The sequence below is a fragment of the Mixophyes fleayi genome, chromosome 11 (genome assembly GCF_038048845.1).
Source record: "Mixophyes fleayi isolate aMixFle1 chromosome 11, aMixFle1.hap1, whole genome shotgun sequence".
NCBI classification, from domain to species: domain Eukaryota; kingdom Metazoa; phylum Chordata; class Amphibia; order Anura; family Limnodynastidae; genus Mixophyes; species Mixophyes fleayi.
In genome coordinates, this window is record NC_134412.1 from 71,284,547 (window position 1) to 71,308,304 (window position 23,758).

Consider the following 23,758-nt stretch of genomic DNA (forward strand, 5'->3'; position numbering starts at 1 on the left):
ATGCAAAGTTTCATTTATTTACTTTTTAGTCTGATCTTGATAGGACTGATAATTCCAACCCTGCTCAAATAAAGTAATTGATATTTTTATTTCCAAATACTGTGAATGCTACAACGCTTGTTTTGCAGTTATTTATTACTTAGTACACACCTTGTGGCATGCCCCTGTTTTAGTGTGCAGAGCCTAATTTACATTATTATAGGTGGAAAAACATTAGATTTTTCTTTTTTGGCGACTAGTTTCTAAAATGCTGCTTAACATAACAACTTTCCCATGTGATTGCACAGCAGGAAGGCTTTGGAGGGGAGGAAGCAAGAGGCCCTCGCCTGGTCTAGGGTTAGGCAAAAGCAGTAATTGTGTTAAATCTGCGGTATTGGGGATCAAGTCGAATACTAAACACAATCAACATTCACAAGTGTGATGTAACCCATAGCAACCAATCAGATGTTAGCTTTCATTTTTCTGGGCTACTAAAATGAAAGATACAATCTGATTGGTGCAATGTGAAACAACACGTGTGTGAACAATGCAGCATGTTACTAAATAAACCCCAATATCTATACGCTGCAATAAAACCCTTGCTAATAACTTTTTCCTGTCAGAAAAGACAGGCTGATAACAACAAGGCCATAGGATAGCATGTTATGCCAGGACACAGTACGGCACCGTCACCTATGTGCCTAAACACTTTACCACACTGCAAGAATACTATGGGGCAATATTAATTACTTTATTATCAAATCCCTGTGAGGAATTTTTCTGGGAAAGTGGAATTTTCGTGCAGCATTTTTAGACGGTAGCACCGAAAAAATATGAACACACAGGGCACAACCAAAGCAGTCCTGGATCTTCACCAGAGTAAGCAAGCTAAAGGGTAAATAAAATGTTCATAATCTTGATATTCACATTATGGCGCCAAACACAAAATGGCTACCTTCATCCATATGCCAGCTGTGCCAAAGTGGAACCCACCTCTCTGTTCCGATATGGAGTGATACAAGTGAAGCATGTTAATATATGATTAGATATGTTACATTCACGCTGCACACTGTCATTATGGAACTATAGATCTTGTCATCAAAAGACTAATTGCTGCCTTTCCCCTCATAACCTGACCTATTTAGGCATCCTAATTCTCTGGGGCCTTCCATCGCAGGGTATATAAAACTAGGCTGCTCCGGATAAGAGGGAGTTAAGCAGCAAGCAAATTCTGACAAGTTTAGGAAAAATAACATCTGTTATTGTTTCATTTCTTCACTTTGCAAAAAAAAATAAAAAAAAATCCCTATATTTGAGAAAGTGTAGCCTGAAATTAAAGCTATTGTGAATTTTCTATCCGCGGAGATCCTGGTTTCCATGGCGATATTAGTGGTTGTAGGCCTTTACTTCTAAATGTAAATTTGAAATGCTTAGAAATTGAAATATAGCAGATCAAAAAGCAGCACAAAGCAACATCATGAGAATTCTTATTCCTGCTCTATAAAGTGCTATTTTTCAACCATTCTGAATATCTATTATTCCAACAAAAAAAAACAACAAAAAAAACAAAACATGTTGTGGTTTCTACCTCTTAACAAATGTTTTGTAACGTACTTCTTAAAGATATTCCTTTTTTTTATACCTCCTACTTTCAAAAGCTTAGTGCTGAGCCTAATTTGCATCCTGTAAGGGAACAAATTTCCTTTTGAATATAACACTTTTTAAACCAACACATGCTCCTATTATAACACAAAATATAAATATATATTGCATACAGCTATATATATGATATGGCAATGTATATTTTGATCTGACACCTGCAAGAGCAGTATGTATGTATATATATATATATATATATATATATATATATATATATATATATATATATATATATAATCACATATATACTCTATCCAATGAACATGGCTTTTGCTCTTTAAGCATTTATTGCAGCTCTACTGGGTATGCAAAACCATTTTACATAAAATATATATGAGACATAGGCAAGGTAGATTTATTGGGCGCTACTTCTGATGTTATTACAACCGTATATTTTAAATGACAAATGCTTCCCCTTGCTGCAAAGGCTATTGCAGTCTGTGCCACCTTTTTCATGAACCAATAAGCTCAGCAGAAAAATCTCTCCAGCACTCCTATTGTAAAGCCTCACTCCAGGACCACTGTTGATAATGGGATTCGGTTACCCTGTCACATAGTCGGATGATAGTGTGCCGTGGGTTTGGATTAAAGCAAAAGTCTGATTTAAGAAAAGCTTTTTGCACCAATGCGGTAGTTTCATTCACTAAAAGGTTTTCTAGGCACCCTGAATAAACTTCCCCTTTTCAAACACTATCTGTACTGTACTATCTGCATGTGCAGTAAGATATCATTATGTAAAGAAACATCACTAAGCACATTAATATACCACCGTACCTATTTTATAGTACCTACTGGTGGCATTCACAAATAGATACACATAAACACAGGTTTCAGGAGCTTATCAGAACTAAAAGACATTTAAGATACAGTTGAGATTCCCGGGGCATGCTTTTTATGGATCGGAACACCAAAATGAATCTGATTTTTACACAAAGCAAAATTCTATCAGTGAGCCTATGTCTAAAGTGGAACATTACAGCGGGGAATGGTCTGCACTCAGCCAGATAACAAGATGAATGTTCTACCAAACATTGGGGACTTTTATAGACCATTTGTAAGAGTGTCCAAGATGGTTTTAAGATTATCAACTTCTATTGTAGGTTTATTAACCTCTTTAAGGCACGTTGACCCAAGTAATCCTGGGGACAATATGTACTAAGAAGGTAAAATAGCTTATTTATAAAAGGACAGAAGAGTTGTAGATAATTTCTTACTGATTGCAATAAAGATGTTTTCCAGTGCTCTGGGATGTTTTATTTGAAAGGTATTACAGCAAATGAAACGCACAATTTCAGAGGAAGAGAATACAGTGGCGATAAAAAGTATTCAACCCTTCAGCATCTTTTTCAATTTATTTTCTTACATCATGGAATTGAAACAGATTTATTTGGAAAAACTGATCAACACAAAATATTATTTAATGTAAAAAGAATACAACATCTACCATAAAGATTTTAATTTAATTACAGATAAAAGTAAAAACAGACAAAAATTGATTACATAAGTAGTCACAAATGTTCTAATACATAACTTCTAACATTTTAGTATCAGACATTGGGAGAGGGGGCATGACCATGTTGTGAGGGGCGTGGTCATATCCCAATGGGGCGTGGACACTCCCCAAAGGGCTGCCTAGCACTGTAAAGCACTTGGTTGCCCCTTAGAAATCTTCCTTCCCCTCCAAACATGGGTGTAGCACCTATTAACTGTACTGACTACCCCGACACAGAACAGAACGACATGAGGTTTCCGAATGAAGACTACATAGGATATTAGGGTTAGGAGTTAGGGTTAACCCTAATCCGTAAAATAGTACTTACATTACATAAATGACAGGCGGGTCCGTTCATCGCCGCTTTAAACCAAGTCGTTTATGCTCATGACGTCATTTTCGGCAGCCGGCAATACAGGGAGTCGTGATGTGAAGTCACCTGCATTCTGGTAAGTATGTTTTTTCACAGGTCGGTGTAATCCTTCATTCGGAATCCTCATGTCGCTCTGTTCTGTGTCAGGGTAGTCAGTATCGTGAAACTGACTACCACTGCCAAACACTGCAGCACGCACCAGTAGCAGGTGTCTATGCAGAGCAGCAGTGAACAGTCCCATCTGAGGGAAGAACATGTCCGTGGGTGGGACAGAGCCCTACAATCAGGACTTTCCAGCTGAAATTTGGATAAATGGGAGTTATGCTAATACTTGGTAAAAGCACTGTTAGCTGCAGTTACAGCAGTGAGTCTATTTGGTGAAGCCTATACAGCAGTCCTGGACAGTCTGTGGCTCTCCAGGTATTGTGAAACTACAAGCCACAGTATGCTATGCCACCCAATGGCCGGCAGGATATGCATGTTAATAGTGACTTTACTAAAGGTATAATGGGAATCTCCCAGTAAGAGGTCAGGAGAAGAGCCAGTTCCTATACACAGGTAGTATAAACACAGGGAGATACAGGATTCGAGATCAATATAACAAGCCGGGATGGATACACACTGAGGTACGCGGTACAAAAGATAATCCAGGAAGCGAGGTCAGTGAACAAGCCAGGTCTGGTACACAGAGTGCAGTGCTTGGGGTAAGCCAGGAGTCGTGGTCAATGAACAAGCCGGGTCGGATACACTGAGGGTTAAGCAGGAATTGCAGCCAGACAAGCCAGGAGAAAATTCACTAGGAGCCACGTAAGGCACAGCGGGAGCCAGAAGCAGGGGTTAGCAACCTGTTGCTCTGACACAGACAGTGCGTCAGAGCGGGTCTTATATAGTGCAGGGAGTTTCAAACTCCCCGCCCAGAGTCACATGAGCACAGCGGGCCGTGCCGGGTGTAAACAAAGCAGGTGCCGCGAGCGGGAGCCTGGAGCAGATAAGTTCTTACCGCCTGCTGTACAGCTTTGTACTCCTGAACACTACAGTTGTCTACATTTGTGTTTACAAAATTGTTCAAGCTCCATTAGACTGGATGAGGGCCAATGGTGAACACCAATTTTCAACAGATGCTCGATGGGATGGAAGTCTGGGCTTTGGCTAGGCTACTCCACGACATTAATGGCTGTGGCTTTTGCTATATGCTTTGGGTCATTGCCCTGCTGGAATATACACAATAAAGCTATAAAAACTCCCAAGTCCTGGGTCTTTTAAAGAGTGCAGCACATTTCTTAAAAGGTATGTCTATATTTTGCTACATCCTTGTCTTCAATTTTGCCATTTGCCAGGAGCAGAGAAGCTTGACCACAGCATTCCGCTCTTGGAGGATGCACAGTGCTGGGCTTGTGCCCAACCCAGCATATAGCGTTGCAACCAAAAGGCTCAATCCTGGTCTCATCACACCATAGACGCTTCCTTCACTTATTATGCGGGTCTCCTACATATCTTCTGCAAATATGTGACATTTCACATGGGTTTTATGTTTGCCATCATCTCACAGTGCAGATTTGTGAAGTGCCCGAGTTAATAATGGAAAGTTTCTTCCAAGCCATGAATTCTGTATCGCTGCCCTCCTACATGGAACAACGACCTCTTCTCCACAAACTCACAGCTGAGTCATATTATCTGTATTTATTTACAATGGACCAGACAGTGCTCCACGGGATATAAAAAAATATTTAAATCTTTTTATATCCTTCCCCTAATTAGTGCTTTCCAGCAATATTTTCTCGGATTTGCTTTGCATGTTCTTTGATCTTTATTATTAGTTTTTTGTTTGGAAATTCATTAAAATCAACTGTAGGACTGAAATATGAGACTTCTGAAGACAACCGACTGCGCCAAGGTTTATTTATGCATATATTAGCAAAGAGGGTAAATAATTATACAGTCAATTATTATTATTCTTTTTTAATTTGTGATTAACTCCAAAAATAATGTTTATTTGTTTTATTATTTGACAGTATTAATCATTGGTAACAATTCCTGAATAATTCCATTTTGATTACACACTATAAGAACAATACCAAAGGGGATGAACACTTTTTATAGTCACTGTAAATACAACCCACCTGCCTATTGCTCTACGGTGTTTATGTGTAATTTAGTCACGTGACCCACTATGTTGTGACGGGACATTATAACAATAGGGAGTTACCATGGGCCTTGTCTACATGAAGTGCCTCATGCCCAGGACTGGATTTCTGGAAAGGCCATGAAGATCCGGCTTACAGCGGCAAAACTGTACAGGCATCAGGCCGACACTTGTTACCTCAATTGTGTCCAATGTAATTACCGCTAGAACATATTTATTTACGCATTACAAGAGAGATATTATGGAAAATGTCGTTCTGGAGCTCTGCGGTGATGTGGAGCAGTAAGCGGGCAGCAGAAATGAGAAGTAGTTCAATCTGGGCCCGCTCATGTCTCAGTGATGTCACTGGGATCTACTGATTAAATCTTCCTTCTTATGAGTACTGTCAGTCACTAGTGTGTACGGACAATGGAATGTATAACTACAGGCTTGTACGAAGATCTTTTGTGTTTGCCATGTTGTTTTATAGGTTGTATTATTGGTCTACATTTATATATGCATGCCTTAAAACAGGATGTTAATGTTGCGTAATATGATTGGTGCTACGTAAATAAACAATAATAACATTTCACTGCAGTGGCTGCTGTTCAGGGGAAGTCACTTTATAATATTGTGGTGTTATACACCACAGTGGCCAAGAATGAACACAATAGCTGTGGCAGACCTATAGTTATTGCCTCTTCATTCACAGTAATGTCTCAATCAATACAGTATGCTTGTATTCCTTGGCCTTTATTACCCTTAGGCTTGAGCATTGTTAAGAGACACCTTAGTGACATCTCTCTATAATAAACACTTTGCTTTCTACGTAAGTTGCTTAGTAAGCGACATGTTATTACTAAGAGGTCATTCGCACAATTGATCACATGGTATTTAAAATGATTCCATCTGAACGGAGTACTCATTAAAATGACTTATGAAAGGACCAATGCAGCTAAATTACATGCTGATCCGATTTTAAACTGCACCTAAAATTCTCAATGACATATGTACAAGTTACCATCACAGATAATGAACTTGGTTGATGCTGTGCGTGGCCTTCTGATCTAGCTGAGAGAGAGCTGTTGTCCTTTGTAATTGTCCTCTCAACTGGCATATATAGAATATAAACTTAATAAACACTGGAAATATACCTTATACAGGCCCTGACTGGTTATCACAGTGGGCAGAGTACCAGCCGTTGGGCCCCCATACCATGCTTGATACAAAGGAGGCATGGGAAAAGTGACTTTATTGCATTGACTTTACAAGCAGTGCTATATAAAATATATTACAGTATTTAATCTGAGCACTTGTAATGGTATTTACTGGTGGTTACTACATCCCACAGTGTGACACTTATCTAATTTCAATTTTATTTAATTTCAACATGTTCCTGAAACTTGTTGGAATCAAATCGCGATCACTTTAAGTACAGGTTATAATCATACTTGCCAACTCTCCCGGAATGTCTGGGTGACTTCCGAAATCCAGGTCGGTCTCCCGGAAGAGCAGGCAATTCTCCCGATTCATGGCCGACACTGTAAATTAAACTGAGGGGGCGGGGCTTAGTGGCGCTGAGTAACGGCACAATTCTTAAAGCCCTGCCCCCACACACCCACCTGCCTCCTGAACCTCCTGGGAAACAAGTTTACAATGTTTGCAACTATGGTTAGAATGGCAAATTTGCGATCGAGGAGGAGCAGGAAGCCTGTCAAGGGAGGAATCAGAAGATCCCTTTCCTGGGCAGCTCTTCCCATAGGATAGATCCGATCTTCAGATAGCGTTCGCTGTCAGGATCAAGCTCCACATTTCAGAGCTTGATATATAGGACATTTTCACAGTCCCCATAGACACTTATGGGGACTGCATCGTAGATCCTCTAATATGAAATAGCCATAATACTTTAAAGTGTGGTAATCTACCAAAAACTGCAGTTTTCGGGGGATTTACAGGGAAAAAACTTTATAGTTAAGGGGTCCATTTATGGAGCCCTTAATCTTATGCATAGCCGAATAGAATACTTGTGACATCTGCTTTAATACAGACTATTGTATGGTTAGAGCAGCGCCGGATCCCACCTCCTATAGTATAGCAATGTTTTTGGGAAGTGCTGGACACCCCCTCCTGAGGTCTTCAAGCAGCAGTGCAAACAGCCTGATTTTCTTTATTTTTTTTGCATATATTTTGCATCTTTACATCTTTTCTACATTGTTATTGAGCAATGACCCTGCAGAAACATTTTAGAATTGGACCACAGTCTAGGTCCTAGTAAATAAAATTGAATCTTATACCAAAAAGGGGTGTTTTAAATTTAAATGGTGAATCTGTATCTGGAACATTTAGCAGTGCTCATGTTTGATCTTTGTGAATAAAACCTTTTGTAAAAATAAACCTAGTGACTTAATAAAACAAGGATTAATTTTCCTGAACTCAGGCAGTTAAAGGCCATTTCTTATCTGTTTTAAAGGATTAGCCCGATGAATGCAACTAACGTATGGTATAAAAATGACAGCAAATTCCATATAGACACGTTGCACTCTCACAGTCTAACTGGCCCGAGAACAATTTTCAGACAGGTTTCGTTGTAGACGGAACTGAACGTCAATATTTCCTTTTTACATATTCTCTCCAGCTGCTCTCCAAGAACATAATAGAGTAACATTCGTCTGTTCCCTACAGGAAAAAATACTAATTAACTGTACTAAAGCATGACTTTAACTGCAGAGTGTCATTGCCAGTACCGAGAAACCACCTGTAATGAGTGGAAGTACATTAGAGGTTCTTTGTTCCCCAAGTCTTATATAAAAGGCTCTTCTGGTAAAGAAATTAGCTCTTCTAGAATAACTGACAAACTCTACTCTACAGAATGCATGTTTAATTCCTTTCTGGCACGGGTTGTCAGCTGACCATTTTCCCAGAAGTCACCACTGACATCTGATCAATCCCATTCAGATGTTGGTCAGGACTGCGGACCATTATGGACCCACTCAAACAGCGTTTTGGGGTCTAAAATCAACAAGCTGAAACTAAAAAAAGGCTACATGTATGGCTGGACAAGGAGATGTCCACCATGAAAAGTTTTTCCTTTCATCACAAACCACCCCAAAGATTATTTTACACTGCAGGTTTAATAAGTCAGTTACCTTCTGTGCGGTTATAGACGGATATAGCTACACTTTTATTAACAGCAGGCTTCCAATAACGCCCACATTAGTGTCAGCCATCTGTCAATTAAAGTGGACATCAGAGTGCCTTTGAGCAGTCAAAAAGAGAGATTCCAAGCTAGATGTTCAGTTGGTAATTAGAGGAAATAAAAATTGCCCATGGGCCTATTATAGCTGGTGTCTACAGTGGGTTTGCCGAATTGATTTAGCAATGAAATACTGAGCTAAACAGCGCCACCTACTAAGGAAAAATTTGAAATGCAGGAAGATTTTGGTGACCACTAGAAATCCTGCAGAGCCTCCTAACAGAGATAATTAATCCAACATCCAAATACATCCATTACACTAGTCAGGGTCTTGACCGAAACCTACATTTACATATGATAGGAGTAGTTCTTTAAAGAGAACAAATAGGTAAAATGTTATTAGGAGATGATGGTATAGTCATCATGAGATGGTGTTTGTCTTTTTTCCTCTGTTAAACATCCCCTTGCAGCTACAAGCTAGCAGCAAAGCTATATATTATGAACATTGTGTTTAATTCAAAGCCATGTCATCCCAGTGACATATGGTGATATACTAAAATATACAAGTCAGTTTCTCTAGATGAACTGGACTTGTACATCTTGTAACGTCATCTGCAAAACAGCTGCTGCCTGCATCATTGCTGTGGATGACTGCTGAGCAGTGCAGCGGGACCTGGAATCCAAAATATGAAGGAGGGCACTCCTTGCATTGTTTTATATGAATCTACCATTGTGTCACAGAACACAAACTGCTTACGGAGCACAGTCCCTCTCTTGTACAGAAATTCCACTCTGCCTCCAAACTGTCTCTTTTTCTGATGAGACCGTTTGAAAGGATGTCTAGATCTGTATAGATAAAATGACTCAATTGCTAAGTCTCTGTTTGTCTCCTACGTTTATAACAGCATACATGGTATTATTACAGGTTTAACTGCATTGTGGTGTTTACAGATGTGTACTGTAGTCTGTATTTATTTCTAATTTCAATGTAAAAGTCTGTGAAGTGCAAGTCATGTGAAATGCTGAGACCATAAGAGAGAAACAGCAATAGAAGAGCCTTTTACAAAACACATTCTAAAAATAATTTTAGGTGGGAAGAAATGAACAAAGTATTGTATGCTATTGTTTTTAGAGCCACTTTGGCGGCATATGTGCTGCTAGGACTTACTGTAGTGTTGTTGTATTTCAATGCAGGAGAAACAAATTGTCATCAACAGGAAAGCGCATTAACATTTTTTTTATAGGTGTGATTGGAAATAAAATGCAGAGACCCCCACCCTTCCCACCCCCCGCAAAAACATAAACAAAATAAAAAAAAGACAGGTGGCGGAATCACACAGATGCTATTTGAATGTATTGTTTTGACTCAGAAGTGATGGATCCATTGTGTATGAGTTTTGTTAGAGCTATGATGAATTGCATTAGCTACTGATGCATGAGAAATTAACCAAAGAAATTGTTCAACCTGTTTAGGTCTGGGCATTAGAGAAAAGAGCTTGGCACAGTAGATGGTAGGCCACAGGTTTCTAACTGTATCCCAACAGGTCTGTATTTCTGAGCAAAGCACATCTAAACGTTTTATAGGTATGACACAAGGGTAGCACAGTATAAGTTCTGCATATTTATTTTTTATTATGCACTGTTGCTCAGTTCTCATTTTACTTATAGGTCAGTTACCCCTTCCTTAGACATTGGAGAAATCATGTCGGAGGTCCTCAAGTATTTGAACACTTTGCTGAGGCTGCAAGAATGATTGATAAGTTCCCTACCAATGTTGTAATACCACTACTCCTATCATACAACAGCAGCCGATGAGTGCAGACTGGCCACCCAGGCATCAAACTGCAGACATACACGCTGAACATTCTAAGCCGAGTGCAATAGAATATTGAGTATTCTCTTACAGCTTAGCCCCTTCCTCGCAATACAGCAGAGTGTGTTTGCTCGCTATGCAATCAGATTTGTAGGAGAAGATTTTAAAAGGCTTTTGCAATGCACCAATACGTAAACAGGCAACAAGCACAGTAGGAGTGTCAGCACAAACAAGTGGATCAAGGGAGAAGCCAAGAGGTTGGTGGAAGCTCAAACTGCACCAGTCCCAAAGCCTGGAAGCAAGCTCAGAAAAGCACAAGGAGTTTTCATCCACACACTAGTTAATGAGAGCAAGCCGTGAATGGAGAGGAGGTGGGAAGAGAAATGAGTGTCTGGACGGAGATGAGTGGCTTAGAGAGCAGACCTCAGACTGAAGACCTCACAGACAGATAGAAGAGAGCAACCAATGGTGATCCATCCTTACTCCACAGAACCACTGCTGAAAAGAAAGACATAAAACAAAGGGAAAGGAGAGCAAACAGGAAGAAAATAATGTCTAACTTTGAGCAGCAGATCAGCCAATTAACAGGGGAGCATTCAAAGCAATAACCCATTGTCTATCAGCTCCTACTGAGCTCCCCCACATTTTCAAAGAGTGTAAACGCTGCAGTTTCTCCTTGGATAGTATGTAAGAGTAATGGCAGCCAAAACTCTGATGGAAGGGTGCTTATATCCATTGCAGCAAAGGAGGGAATGGGACGAGGCTCCGTTAGCAATATTAACACCGTTTTGTTTTACTATAGATTGTCAATCCTCTGGTTTGTCCAAACCTTATCTGGTCACCAGCAGAAATTTACCCACTGTACACCTTCTCTAGGAGGGAGAGACAGACAGAGAGAAGAAAGCAAGACATTAGGAAGAGAGGGAGAAGATACAAATATCAATATGTTTTATTTTGGAGTTGCACAGGGAAAAGGTAAAAGAACACTGACACGAGTGGTAGTATGCAGAATCTCAATGCGGATGGAGATATGCCAGAGGGGAACACATGGGCAAGCAATGCAAATGAAGACCACCCTCCCACACTTCTTCCTAAAGCTTCCCCTCCCACCAGATCATTCATTATCTTCTCATGTGTCCACATTAGACAGGACAAGAAAGAACATGGTTAACAGAATCAGGGATGCTTACCTTGAGACCAGAAACACACATAAGAAGATAACAGCATTTAGAGGTGGTTTATGTACTCACCGCATGGACCCTTGTGCTTCATTGGAATGGCTGTTCTCTGGAGACACTCGGATTTCTGCCGCTCGCAGTCGTTGGCATAAGTGCGGCTGTCCCGGCCGCAGACGGGCTTGTAAGTGCCGTCACAAGTGATGCGGTCACAAGAGCAGCGGGTGACTCCTCGCCGGTTAAGGCACACAGCATTGTGCTTACATTCTTCCTTGCACTTGTCTAGAAAGGGTAAGATAAGAAGGGAAAATAAGTTACACCCGTCAAGGATCCAGTCTCTGTTTATGGGCAAAGCTTGATGCATGCAGATATTGTACCTGTTTATGGGATATCATTATAAATAACTTATAACTACAGTGTTAGAATGGCAACATGAACTGGAGTTTCAGCAATTCTAGAGATTGCCACTACTACATATACCATCTAGACTAGAAATAGGCAATATTCAGGACCTTACATGCATATGATCTAGAACTCTCATCACCCTCAGCCACTAGCTACAGTGTATTCCTAAAGAATGACTACCCGAGGCAAAGCTGCTCTGTACAGATAGCAACATTCTTACTGTTTCCAGTTGGAGGAAGTAAAGAGGGATTTAAGAGTCTTTACAATTTTTGATGAATTTTGGGTTTCCCGTTTTAAACTTGATGATCTGCACTCTGAAGCCGCCTCAGACACACACATACTATATCTTTGTGGGCAGCAGCACAGTGGCTTAGTAGTTCGCAATTCTGCCTCACAGCGCTGGGTTCATGAGTTCAATTCCCGACCATGGCCTGATACATACACACCCCAAGCACTTGTAAAAAAAGACTGTGATCGGAGAAGTGAAATGATATGTAAAATCATAAGAGTCAATCTATTACTAGGAATAAAACATTTGTTTTGGCTTATTCCTGTCCTGCTCTTATAAATGTAGCTAAGTGTGCCTGTGTCATATTGGTATTAATAACTAGTTATCGCAGCATATTTATGTGTCTGAAAGGATATTTTTAAGAATTTCAAAAGGCTTGAAATGTCCACCTAAGATTCTGTGCAGAAGAATGGCCTGCATTGTGGGATGACACATTCTACACCTCTAAAAGCACACTTACTGTCACACAAATCAATGGGAAAGTGCCAACACAGACTTACATTTAAATGTTTCCCAACTGCATAAGTGTCACTTCACTTTACGAACACATTCTTTGTGTTAGAAATGCTTCTATTGAGGCCGTGACAGAGTCAGGGAGATATTGATTTACTGGTACAGACTGCAGTGTTGTATAAACCTATGTGCTGTATTGTATAACAAACAAAGGCACATTTACATATATAGTTGCTCTCAAAGTATCTCTCTCTGTGCCATGGGTTTGTCTGTCAAAAGCTTAAATGCTTCTCCTTGCAGTAAGAAATTAACTTATAGTAAATTTGAATACAGAATATAAAACCTACATGCAAAATTCGGTTTATTATCTATATTGTATGCAAAAGAATCATGGCTTATATAATTTTATTCAAATTATTGTACATTAATATCTTTGAAGACCAAAGTTTAGGATCACATAATCGATTTTGATTGTGTTTAGCTGTTACTCTCAATACAGGGACTGCCACATTGTTAAGGAGCTTTGGAGTCCAACAAGTGAACTGCTGTTTCCCTGATATTTCTAGATGGTGTCAAAGTCGTATAATTAGATGAACGAAAGTATATTGGTTAATATTGTTTTGCCGTGCGATTGCGATCAGTATGCCACGTGTTACGTGGCATAGCGCGATAAAATACGCACGCGCACACTCTAACATTTAGTTATTTATATATTTTATATTTATATTGGTTCCATTCCCCAGTGATTTATGAGCAGATAGTATTTAGTTTATCATTAGTTTATATATTATGATTATATGTACACTTTAGTGTTATTTAAGGTTCAGGTTACAGGAAACATGTCATGTTTAGTATCATTTTAATCCCCTGTTCATCAGCAGTTGTCCGGTTCATTCGCCGAAGAGATCGCACATTGCATACTCTAGTTAGCGATGTTAGGGAATAAATGTTTAAAGCGATACTGACTGTAATATGCAAATAGACTAGCTTAAACTGGTTTTCTGGGCGGGAGAATCATCTGGAAAGTTGACCCTCACCCTTGGAGGGGGTTGTATGAACTAGTCTATGACCTGTTTACACTGGACCCACCTTAAGCCTGCACCTATAGAAGCAAGCCACGTCATCTGCATTGTTCTCTCTAACACTGAGTGTATATAACATAGCTGTGCTGGCACTGGCTTCAGTCTTCTCTGACCACAGTATTCTGGAGTGATGTACTGTAAGCTGCTACCAGTGCTTAGCGAGCGCGGTATGTATGTATCTTTTGGTATTGGCTGTACTGTATTATAATTATGTATTGAGCTGCTAAATTTTGCATTTGCTAAAATAAATTACTTTGTGCTTTGGAAACACAACACAATCGCTTAGACAATGCTTATTTGAAAACAATAAAATTCCATTAATAATGGCCTATAGGCTAAGCAATATCACCTATCCCACTAATTATAATGTACCTTTCCTTACCGCTCGCACTGACTGGCGTCACTTACCCTGAGCCTGGCACGGCCCTGAACGCACTTTCATCAGTTCTATTCCTCGGATGGCGCCAGTCCTTGTCATTACACACTCATTGTCGTAGGTCACGCCGTCATCAGCGCACAGGGGTTCCCTACGGGTTGGGCAGTTCTCTGGCCGGGAAAGCATGTCAAATTTACGTGACCGCGGGTTCACTCTGCAGACTCTATTCATATCATTTAGGGCACTCTTACACGGGTCTGCAGAAATACCAGACAAACACAGCATATATATATTACCAAGTAATTATCATGTAATGTGCCCCTTATGCATATCTATAACAATACAAACGATCATCACATAAAAGCAATATTTGCAGAAATAACCAGGCATATGAACATTGAACACATACAAACACATTAGTTTACAGTGATCCAGTTTTTTGAATATAACCCTGGTTACACAAAGCACCAGCTGAAATTCACTGTAAAATATATTGGTATAAATGTCTTAAGGGAAAATAAGCAAAAAATAGGCATTAAATGAGATACACTCAGATTAGACAGGTGGCTATTCCCAGCAGAAATCCACCGCCTTTCAGCAAATCTCCAATTATTTCTCTTATTAGTTTCCTGCATTACGACTTATAATGCCGAACAAAGTATTGTTGTTTATTATAGATATATATATTGCATATCATTGTTCTGTTGCATAATTGCTCGATATTTATTATTTAGATCAGTATTAGTACTTGGCTTTTAATGAAGCCGAGGATCTAGGGAACCATTTACTTTTAGTGTATTGGGTCCCCTCCCATTTAATCATATATATATATTATCTATCTATCTATCTATACACACACACACACACACACACACACACACACACACACACACACACATACATATATACACGCACAGTAACGGTTATAAATTGTTGTTCTTAAGGAAAATATGATCCTCTAATTATAAATACATTTTCTTAGACAGACAATAAACCAAATGGGCAGATATAATTTGAATATGTGCTCCAAAATGAATGTACATAGGATACGTGTGATTGGCTACACCGAGGAGCAATTAATAACATAACATTTCTCTGCGTGACGCTAAACTCTCCCAGCCTAAAAGAGATGCAATTACAATATCCACGCGTTATGTTAGTACAAACAAACAAATTCATGTTTTAAACTGTTCTATTACACAGGCATAATTAATGTTTAAATTACAATGTAGTTTCTTAAAACTGCATTCCTGGTTAAACTTTAAAAATCAATAAAAACTGCTCTTCCCCTTAGCGGAGACCTGAGAATGGCGCATTGAAAGCCAGAGCGCCTCCATCTCTGTAGTGCAGCACCGGTTATTGTACAGCCTATGTGGGTGTGACTGCGCCAGCCAATAAGAAGCCGCAAGCACGAGGTTACACTTTATTTTTTTAACTAGGAATGCAGCTCTCAACTAAGTTAGGTACCACTTACCATTTTAATCTGTTATAACTCTCGATAGATGTGCATTTCAAAAGGATTTGATAACAGGATTAAAACATAATTTTTCTATATCTGCATTATGTATTTTTTTTTTAAATATAAGATTGTGCATACCAGACACCTTGGCCAGACATGATGCTTCAGGGCACACAGGGCTCTTTTTGTTTTATGTTCTTCATACTGAAAAATGATTATGATTCTGCCCAGCGCCCCCTTGGGGGATGGGTTCATTTTTACACGCTAACTTTATTCATTTTTATTATCTCAAAAGACTTTTTTTGTAGCCAATTAGAGGAGAGCCTGGTAGCATGCTCTAAAAAGCCCACCGCTCTTCTCTTTGGAGGCTGGAGTAGGCTCGTTAGACCCTCCCCTAAATTTTGCTATGAGGCCCAGCAATGCGATGTTCTGTCCCTTGTACTCCACATTGATTCCCCTGACACTGAATATAAAGGTGCCTTACACGTTTGTCATTACCACATGGAATTTGTGTTGAATGCCGTGTACTGGTAATTGGTGAGGCAGGAAACAAACATATTTAAGACTATCCCCACCCACATATTAACATGAAAGGGGGGAGAGTTCTGCTGGTGTCTCTCAAAGTCTGCTGTAGTGAACAGTGAAGACACTTAGTAAATGTGCAAACTTTTATGGTGTCACGCAACGATACAGGTCAACTAGACTCTGAAGGAGAGATGAGTATGTGTTAAAACAACCTTAATATGTGGATTATTTGCACAGGAAGGCAACAGAAAAGGAACAATGATGTGTAAATTGTATTATTATTGTCAACTGGAGACATAAAACGATTGGTCTCCCGTTTAATCCTTCTAATACATTTCTCTACAATTTCAATCTTTCAGCCACATGACGCTGTCTTAGACTATTTCATTTATGTAATCTGTCATTTTTGTAACTCTGTCAGTGGTTGGATTACACCTATTTGTATGTATTAGCACAGCCATTTATGCCAGTACAAACTCATGTCAACCCTCTAAGCATAGCAGGAAATATATTTTCTCATTTACAGGTGGCATTAGCAAGTAACAGCAGTATCGTGTTTCTGTCTAGCTAAACTGAGCAAAATTCCTACAGCAATGTGAACTTTGTTTTATAAATAAAACATACGCTATTAATAAAGTTTATTTGGGCAAAGAAAAAAACATCAGCCATAGGAAGAAAAGGAACAGAGCCTCTATTTGACAAACTATCACTGCAACAAATGAGGAAACCGTGCTTGGCCACACCGGTCATAAAATGAAACATGAGTTTGTCCACTCATGAATTTCAAATGTGTTTGTGGAGGGTACAATCCAGACATTACACTTCCCAGATCCATCTGTATGTGCTCAATAAACAACTTTGCTGGTTGTCTTTCATCCCCAGTATTTATTCCTAGCAATTAAATTCTATGGACATGGATAATAATATACTGCACATTCACAGTATCAGTCACAATAAACTAAAATAGCTGCTATGTGTGTATTGGAAATGAACAGATATTTGCTATGCCCACTTAAATACTAGCGGGTAGCTATGTCTGACGTCTTACCGGCATCCGCCAATAACCAGCTCCTCTCTAGCACTTACCGCATGAGCCCTCAAATTTCTTGTAGAGGTTCTCCTGGTTGTCACAGGCCTGCTTGTTCAGTGCGCACTCATTGCGGTAATCTTTACCATCGCTGCCACAGACCACATTCTCCGGCATACCGGCACAGGTGGTGGGGCAAACACATTTTGCCGTTTGCCCATCTGCTGAGCGCACACAGGTACTTCCATAGCTGCAGGACACAGATGAACAAGGGTCCCGGGAGCCTGGAAATGGGACAAAAGTAAAGAAAGCCAGATCATGATACTGCAACCCTAGTTGTGGAAAGAGATTGACGTGAACCTGGATCCATATTGATTAGAATACTGCTTATCAAATCATTAGTGATATTACTGGTTCTAGTGAGCTGAATTGTGGATTCATCCACAAAATGTTTATCTCCGCTGTGTGTAGTACAGAATAGAAAATGGTCCATTTAGGTATGGGAGAGATGCAGTTTTCAAACCAAAATAATAATAATAAAGGAATATAAACTTATTTAAAGGTGCTCTGGTGATTGCTGGAGAATCAGTCATATTTAAAGGCAGAAGGGTTCACTTACTAACAGTGTATATAATGCAAAACTGAAGCACAGCCAATCAGCAATTAGCTTTTTATCTGTCTTGTGCAAGCTAGATAATGAAAGCAAGCATTCGATTAGTTGCTAAAGTTTAGAGCGAAGTTTCCATCTAAATTCTCCTTGGTATATGTATTACGGAAAATATGGAGGAATGAGTGACAGATTCCTGCTCAATTGTCCATATTGGTCTTTGGATATTATTATAATATTAATTATTACCATGCGGTCTGTTGCGTCACTCCAACTATCCTCCCTGTAAAAAAAACCTCCATCTCCTCTGAGGTAGCAGGGGTCAGCTCTGCTCAATATTACGTAGGATCTAAATACTGAGCACTAGGGCTCTATGCTAGCAATGGAGCTCTATAGATACAGTGTAAAAATTACATGGGAGCACCTTTGACTTTAATGTACCAGTACATGCCTTGTATGACACACTATTTATCCAGCATAGATTCAGAGGCGTTATGCGTCCGTTTGCAACAAAATGACTCTTGTACTACACACAACTTCACATAAAATAACTAACCCAATGTTGTGTCAAATGGTGCTGCAACTGCAGCATTTTAAATAGGGATGTGCACCGGCGACTTTTGAGGTCTCGTGTTTTGTGTTTTGGATCCGGATTTTCGTTATTTTTGAGGTTCGGATTTGTCTCGCAAAACACTTGACGAAAGGTCTCGGTTCGGATTTAAGGTATTGGATTCGGATTTTTTTTGAAAAAAACATAAAAAGTTTAAAAATCAAGTTTTTGGGCTTATTTTCACTCCTAGGCTATTATTAACCTCAATAACATTCAATAACAAGCATTTCCACTAATTTACAGTGTATTCTGAACACCTCACAATATAGTTATTAGTCCAAAACGTTGCAACAAGGTATCTTTCTGGACTGCGTAGAGGAGTGGGTCACCACAATATATATTAAAAATGCTGAACTTTTATGATTCGCACCAATAATTGTACCTGGACTGCGTAGAGGAGTGGGTCACCACAATATCTTAAAAACCCTGAACTTTTATGATTCGCACCAATAATTGTACCTGGACTGCGTAGAGGAGTGGGTCACCACAATATCTTAAAAACCCTGAACTTTTATGATTCGCACCAATAATTGTACCTGGACTGCGTAGAGGAGTGGGTCACCACAATATCTTAAAAACCCTGAACTTTTATGATTCGCACCAATAATTGTACCTGGACTGCGTAGAGGAGTGGGTCACCACAATATCTTAAAAACCCTGAACTTTTATGATTCGCACCAATAATTGTACCTGGACTGCGTAGAGGAGTGGGTCACCACAATATCTTAAAAACCCTGAACTTTTATGATTCGCACCAATAATTGTACCTGGACTGCGTAGAGGAGTGGGTCACCACAATATCTATTAAAAACCCTGAACTTTTATGATTCGCACCAATAAATGTACCTGGACTGCGTAGAGGAGTGGGTCACCACAATATATATTAAAAACCCTGAACTTTTATGAATCGCACCAATAAATGTACCTGGACTGCGTAGAGGAGTGGGTCACCACAATATATATTAAAAACCCTGAACTTTTATGAATCGCACCAATAAATGTACCTGGACTGCGTAGAGGAGTGGGTCACCACAATATCTATTAAAAACCCTGAACTTTTATGATTCGCACCAATCAATGTACCTGGACTGCGTAGAGGAGTGGGTCACCACAATATATCTTAAAAACCCTGAACTTTTATGATTCGCACCAATAAATGTATCTGGACTGCGTAGAGGAGTGGGTCACCACAATATCTATTAAAAACCCTGAACTTTTATGATTCGCACCAATAAATGTACCTGGACTGCGTAGAGGAGTGGGTCACCACAATATATCTTAAAAACCCTGAACTTTTATGATTCGCACCAATAAATGTATCTGGACTGCGTAGAGGAGTGGGTCACCACAATATCTATTAAAAACCCTGAACTTTTATGATTCGCACCAATAAATGTACCTGGACTGCGTAGAGGAGTGGGTCACCACAATATCTATTAAAAACCCTGAACTTTTATGATTCGCACCAATAAATGTACCTGGACTGCGTAGAGGAGTGGGTCACCACAATATATATTAAAAACCCTGAACTTTTATGATTCGCACCAATAAATGTACCTGGACTGCGTAGAGGAGTGGGTCACCACAATATATATTAAAAACCCTGAACTTTTATGATTCGCACCAATAAATGTATCTGGACTGCGTAGAGGAGTGGGCACTGGGCACCACAATAAAATATATAAAAAACCTTCAACAGATCTGCATTACACTACACATGCGGCTGCTCCTCCATCCTCTCCATCATATACATGTTGGAGTTTTAGCGTGTGACAACCTCTTGTTTTTGATAATGTCAGTGCATTTGGAATATTTTTCAATTTGCCCCACACCACTGAATGTACTTTATCTATGATACGCAATACGCATCTATCTATCTTGACAGCGTAGTGTGGTGGCCCCGGTACACAATTTGGTACCGAGGCCACAATATAATTTAAAAACCCTCCACGTGTCGGAATTCCACCAAACAAGTATCTGGACTGCATAGTGGGGTGGCCCCGGTACCCAATTTGATACCGGGGCCACAATACCTCCTCCAAACATGCTCCAGACAATTCGTCATTGACAGACCCCAGACAGACAGGGTCGTAGTGTTATTGTTTGACTTTGTAAACCCAAAAAAATGTCCCTGTTGCACATAGTCGTGCAATGAAGACTGACTTTTTCATTTAAAGGCACGATCTTTAAAGTGTAGTGTTTGTAAGTCTAAGTCATATTATACTTTTGGTAAAATTGGTTTTTTTTGTTCCTCTTTATGGTAATTAATTAGTAATAGAATTAAAGTAGGAAATAGAATTAAATAGAATTAAAGTAGGAAATAGAGTGGTATAGAGTTGTAGTGTGGTATAGATAGAGTGGTCCACACAATATAATAATAAAACCCTCAACTGGTCTGAATTCCACCAAACAAGTATCTTGACTGCGTAGTGTGGTGGCCCCGGTACACAATTTGGTACCGAGGCCACAATATAATTTAAAAACCCTCCACGTGTCGGAATTCCACCAAACAAGTATCTGGACTGCATAGTGGGGTGGCCCCGGTACCCAATTTGATACCGGGGCCACATTACCTCCTCCAATTTCCAAGTGTAGTGTTTATAACATCTTAACACTACACTAATTCTAGCACGTCAAAACCTCTTGTTTTAAATAATGACAGGGCATTTAACTTTTGATTTAATTTATTGAATTTGTTGGCATTTTCTTTTACTTTTTGAACATGGCAAACGACTGTTGAATGGTCACATAATGCCAAAAAAAAAGTTGCAAGATGGAATTGTCCTTGGGCCCTCCCACCCACCCTTATGTTGTTGAAATAGGACATGCACACTTTAACAAACCAATCATTTCAGCGACAGGGCCTACCAAACAACTGTGGCTGAAATGATTGGTTTGTTTGGGCCCCCACACCAATAAAACAATTCATCTCTCCCTGTACAAACTAAACAGGCTCTACTGAGGAAAGATGTCGTCCTTATCCTCAACCTCTGATTCCTCTCCCCCTACAGTGTGTACTTCCTCCTCCTCACACATTATCAATTCGTCCCCGCTGGACTCCACAACCACAGTCCCTCTGTACTGTCTGGAGGGCAGTGCTGTACTTCATTGAGGAATTGATTATTCATTTTTATAAACATCATTTTTTCAACGTTGTGAGGAAGCAACCTCCTTCGCCGCTCACTGACCAGGTTCCCCGCTGCACTAAAAACTCTTTCCGAGTACACACTGGAGGGGGGACAACTCAGTTAAAAAATAGAGCCAGTTTGTACAGGGGCTTCCAAACTGCCTTTTGGAGTTCTACCACGTCACTACCTCTAGTTAATTTAGATTGCAAGGCTTGTAAATATAAATACTTTGAAGATAAAAAAAAGCAGGCTGCACAGACTGTGGAGCTAGAAAGTGAAATTAAATGGACCACGTTACTTTGGTGGCTATCTATGCCCCCCCCCCCGCCCTACACTTGTAGTTGAATATAAATAAAGCAGCCTGCATAGACTGTAGAACTAGCAATTCAAATATACAAAGAAATGGACAAAGGCAGTTTGGTATCTGTCTGCATCAGATCCCCTCTCCACTAGGAGTAAAACAGAAAACTTTTCAGCCGTTATATAATCTAGAATATAAATAGAAATTGAGAAATGCAATTTGGTATCTGTCTGCATCATAATCATCAACATCCTCCTCAGCGCCAGCTACATCAATATCCTCCTCCCAGTGCACAACATTCACACCTTCATTAGCCAAATCTGTAACTGGACTGTGGGTGATCCTTCCAGCATATGCAGAGGGCGTGCTGCAAATGCTGGATGGAGTCACCTCTTCCCGTACAGTGATGGGAAGGTCAGGGTTCACAACCAACAACACCCTTGGACTCGCCTTGGGGATTTGTGATGTCATCTGTTTAGAAGGCAGAGTTCTTTGCTGTTTTGTTGTTGTTGCTGACAGCATAACTCTCTTAAATTTTTTGTAGGGGGGGGGGAGGAGGGCTTTGATCCTTGGGTGAAGTTGGACCACTAGTCATGAACACGGGACAGGGCCTAAGCCGTTCCTTGCCACTACTTGTCGTAATTGGCATATTGCCAACTTTACGTTTCTCCTCAGATGATTTTAAGTTTCTTTTTTTGCTGTTTTTTGAGAACTTGGGCTTTTTGGATTTTACATGCCCTGTACTAGGAGATTGGGCATCGTGCTTGCCAGACGACGTTGATGGCATTTCATCGTCTATGTCATGACTAGTGGCAGCAGCTTCAGCATTAGGAGGAAGTGGGTCTTGATCTTTCCCTACTTTATCCTCCAAATTTTTGGTCTCCATTATATGTAGCACAAGATACTGCAGAATGTGTGAACTTGGTAATATTGCAGTACCAATGGACTTATACTGCTGGATTGGTTTTGCAAATTTGGTTATAATTATTATATATTTTTTTTTTTTTTTTACTTTTTTTTTATTTTTAAAAAACTTGGGAATAGTGGGGAAATAACTATGCCCTTAGAAGCACAGAGCACAGGACACAGCACCACTGGACTGAACAGGACACGGCACAGGACCCAGCAGCACTACGGAACTCAGCAGGACAGAGCACAGGACACAGCACCACTGGACTGATACTGCAGAATGTGTGAACTTGGTAATATTGCAGTACCAATGGACTTATACTGCTGGATTGGTTTTGCAAATTTGGTTATAATTATTATATATTTTTTTTTTTTTAATTTTTTATTTTTTTTTACTTTTTTTTTATTTTTAAAAAACTTGGGAATAGTGGGGAAATAACTATGCCCTTAGAAGCACAGAGCACAGGACACAGCACCACTGGACTGAACAGGACACGGCACAGGACCCAGCAGCACTACGGAACTCAGCAGGACAGAGCACAGGACACAGCACCACTGGACTGATACTGCAGAATGTGTGAACTTGGTAATATTGCAGTACCAATGGACTTATAATGCTGGATTGGTTTTGCAAATTTGGTTATAATTATTATATATTTTTTTTTTTTAAATTTTTTATTATTTTTTACTTTTTTTTTATTTTTTAAAAACTTGGGAATAATGGGGAAATAACTATGCCCTTAGAAGCACAGAGCACAGGACACAGCACCACTGGACTGAA

General features: G+C 39.7%; 1 protein-coding gene across 13 annotated transcripts in view; it reads right to left on the bottom strand.

The window, feature by feature from the left end:
• Positions 1 to 23,758, bottom strand: part of AGRN (agrin) — a 434,643-nt gene that overhangs the window by 195,999 nt on the left and 214,886 nt on the right. For all 13 annotated transcript variants that reach the window (XR_012680036.1, XM_075191538.1, XM_075191541.1 and 10 more), the window contains 3 exons: positions 17,482 to 17,706; positions 14,444 to 14,668; positions 11,882 to 12,088 (listed from right to left, as the gene is read on the bottom strand). Coding sequence is in view for 12 of the 13 variants with exons in the window: in XM_075191538.1 (XP_075047639.1) it covers positions 11,882 to 12,088; positions 14,444 to 14,668; positions 17,482 to 17,706 (657 nt within the window). In the remaining variant the exon portion in view is untranslated. The remainder of the gene's footprint in view (positions 1 to 11,881; positions 12,089 to 14,443; positions 14,669 to 17,481; positions 17,707 to 23,758) is intronic.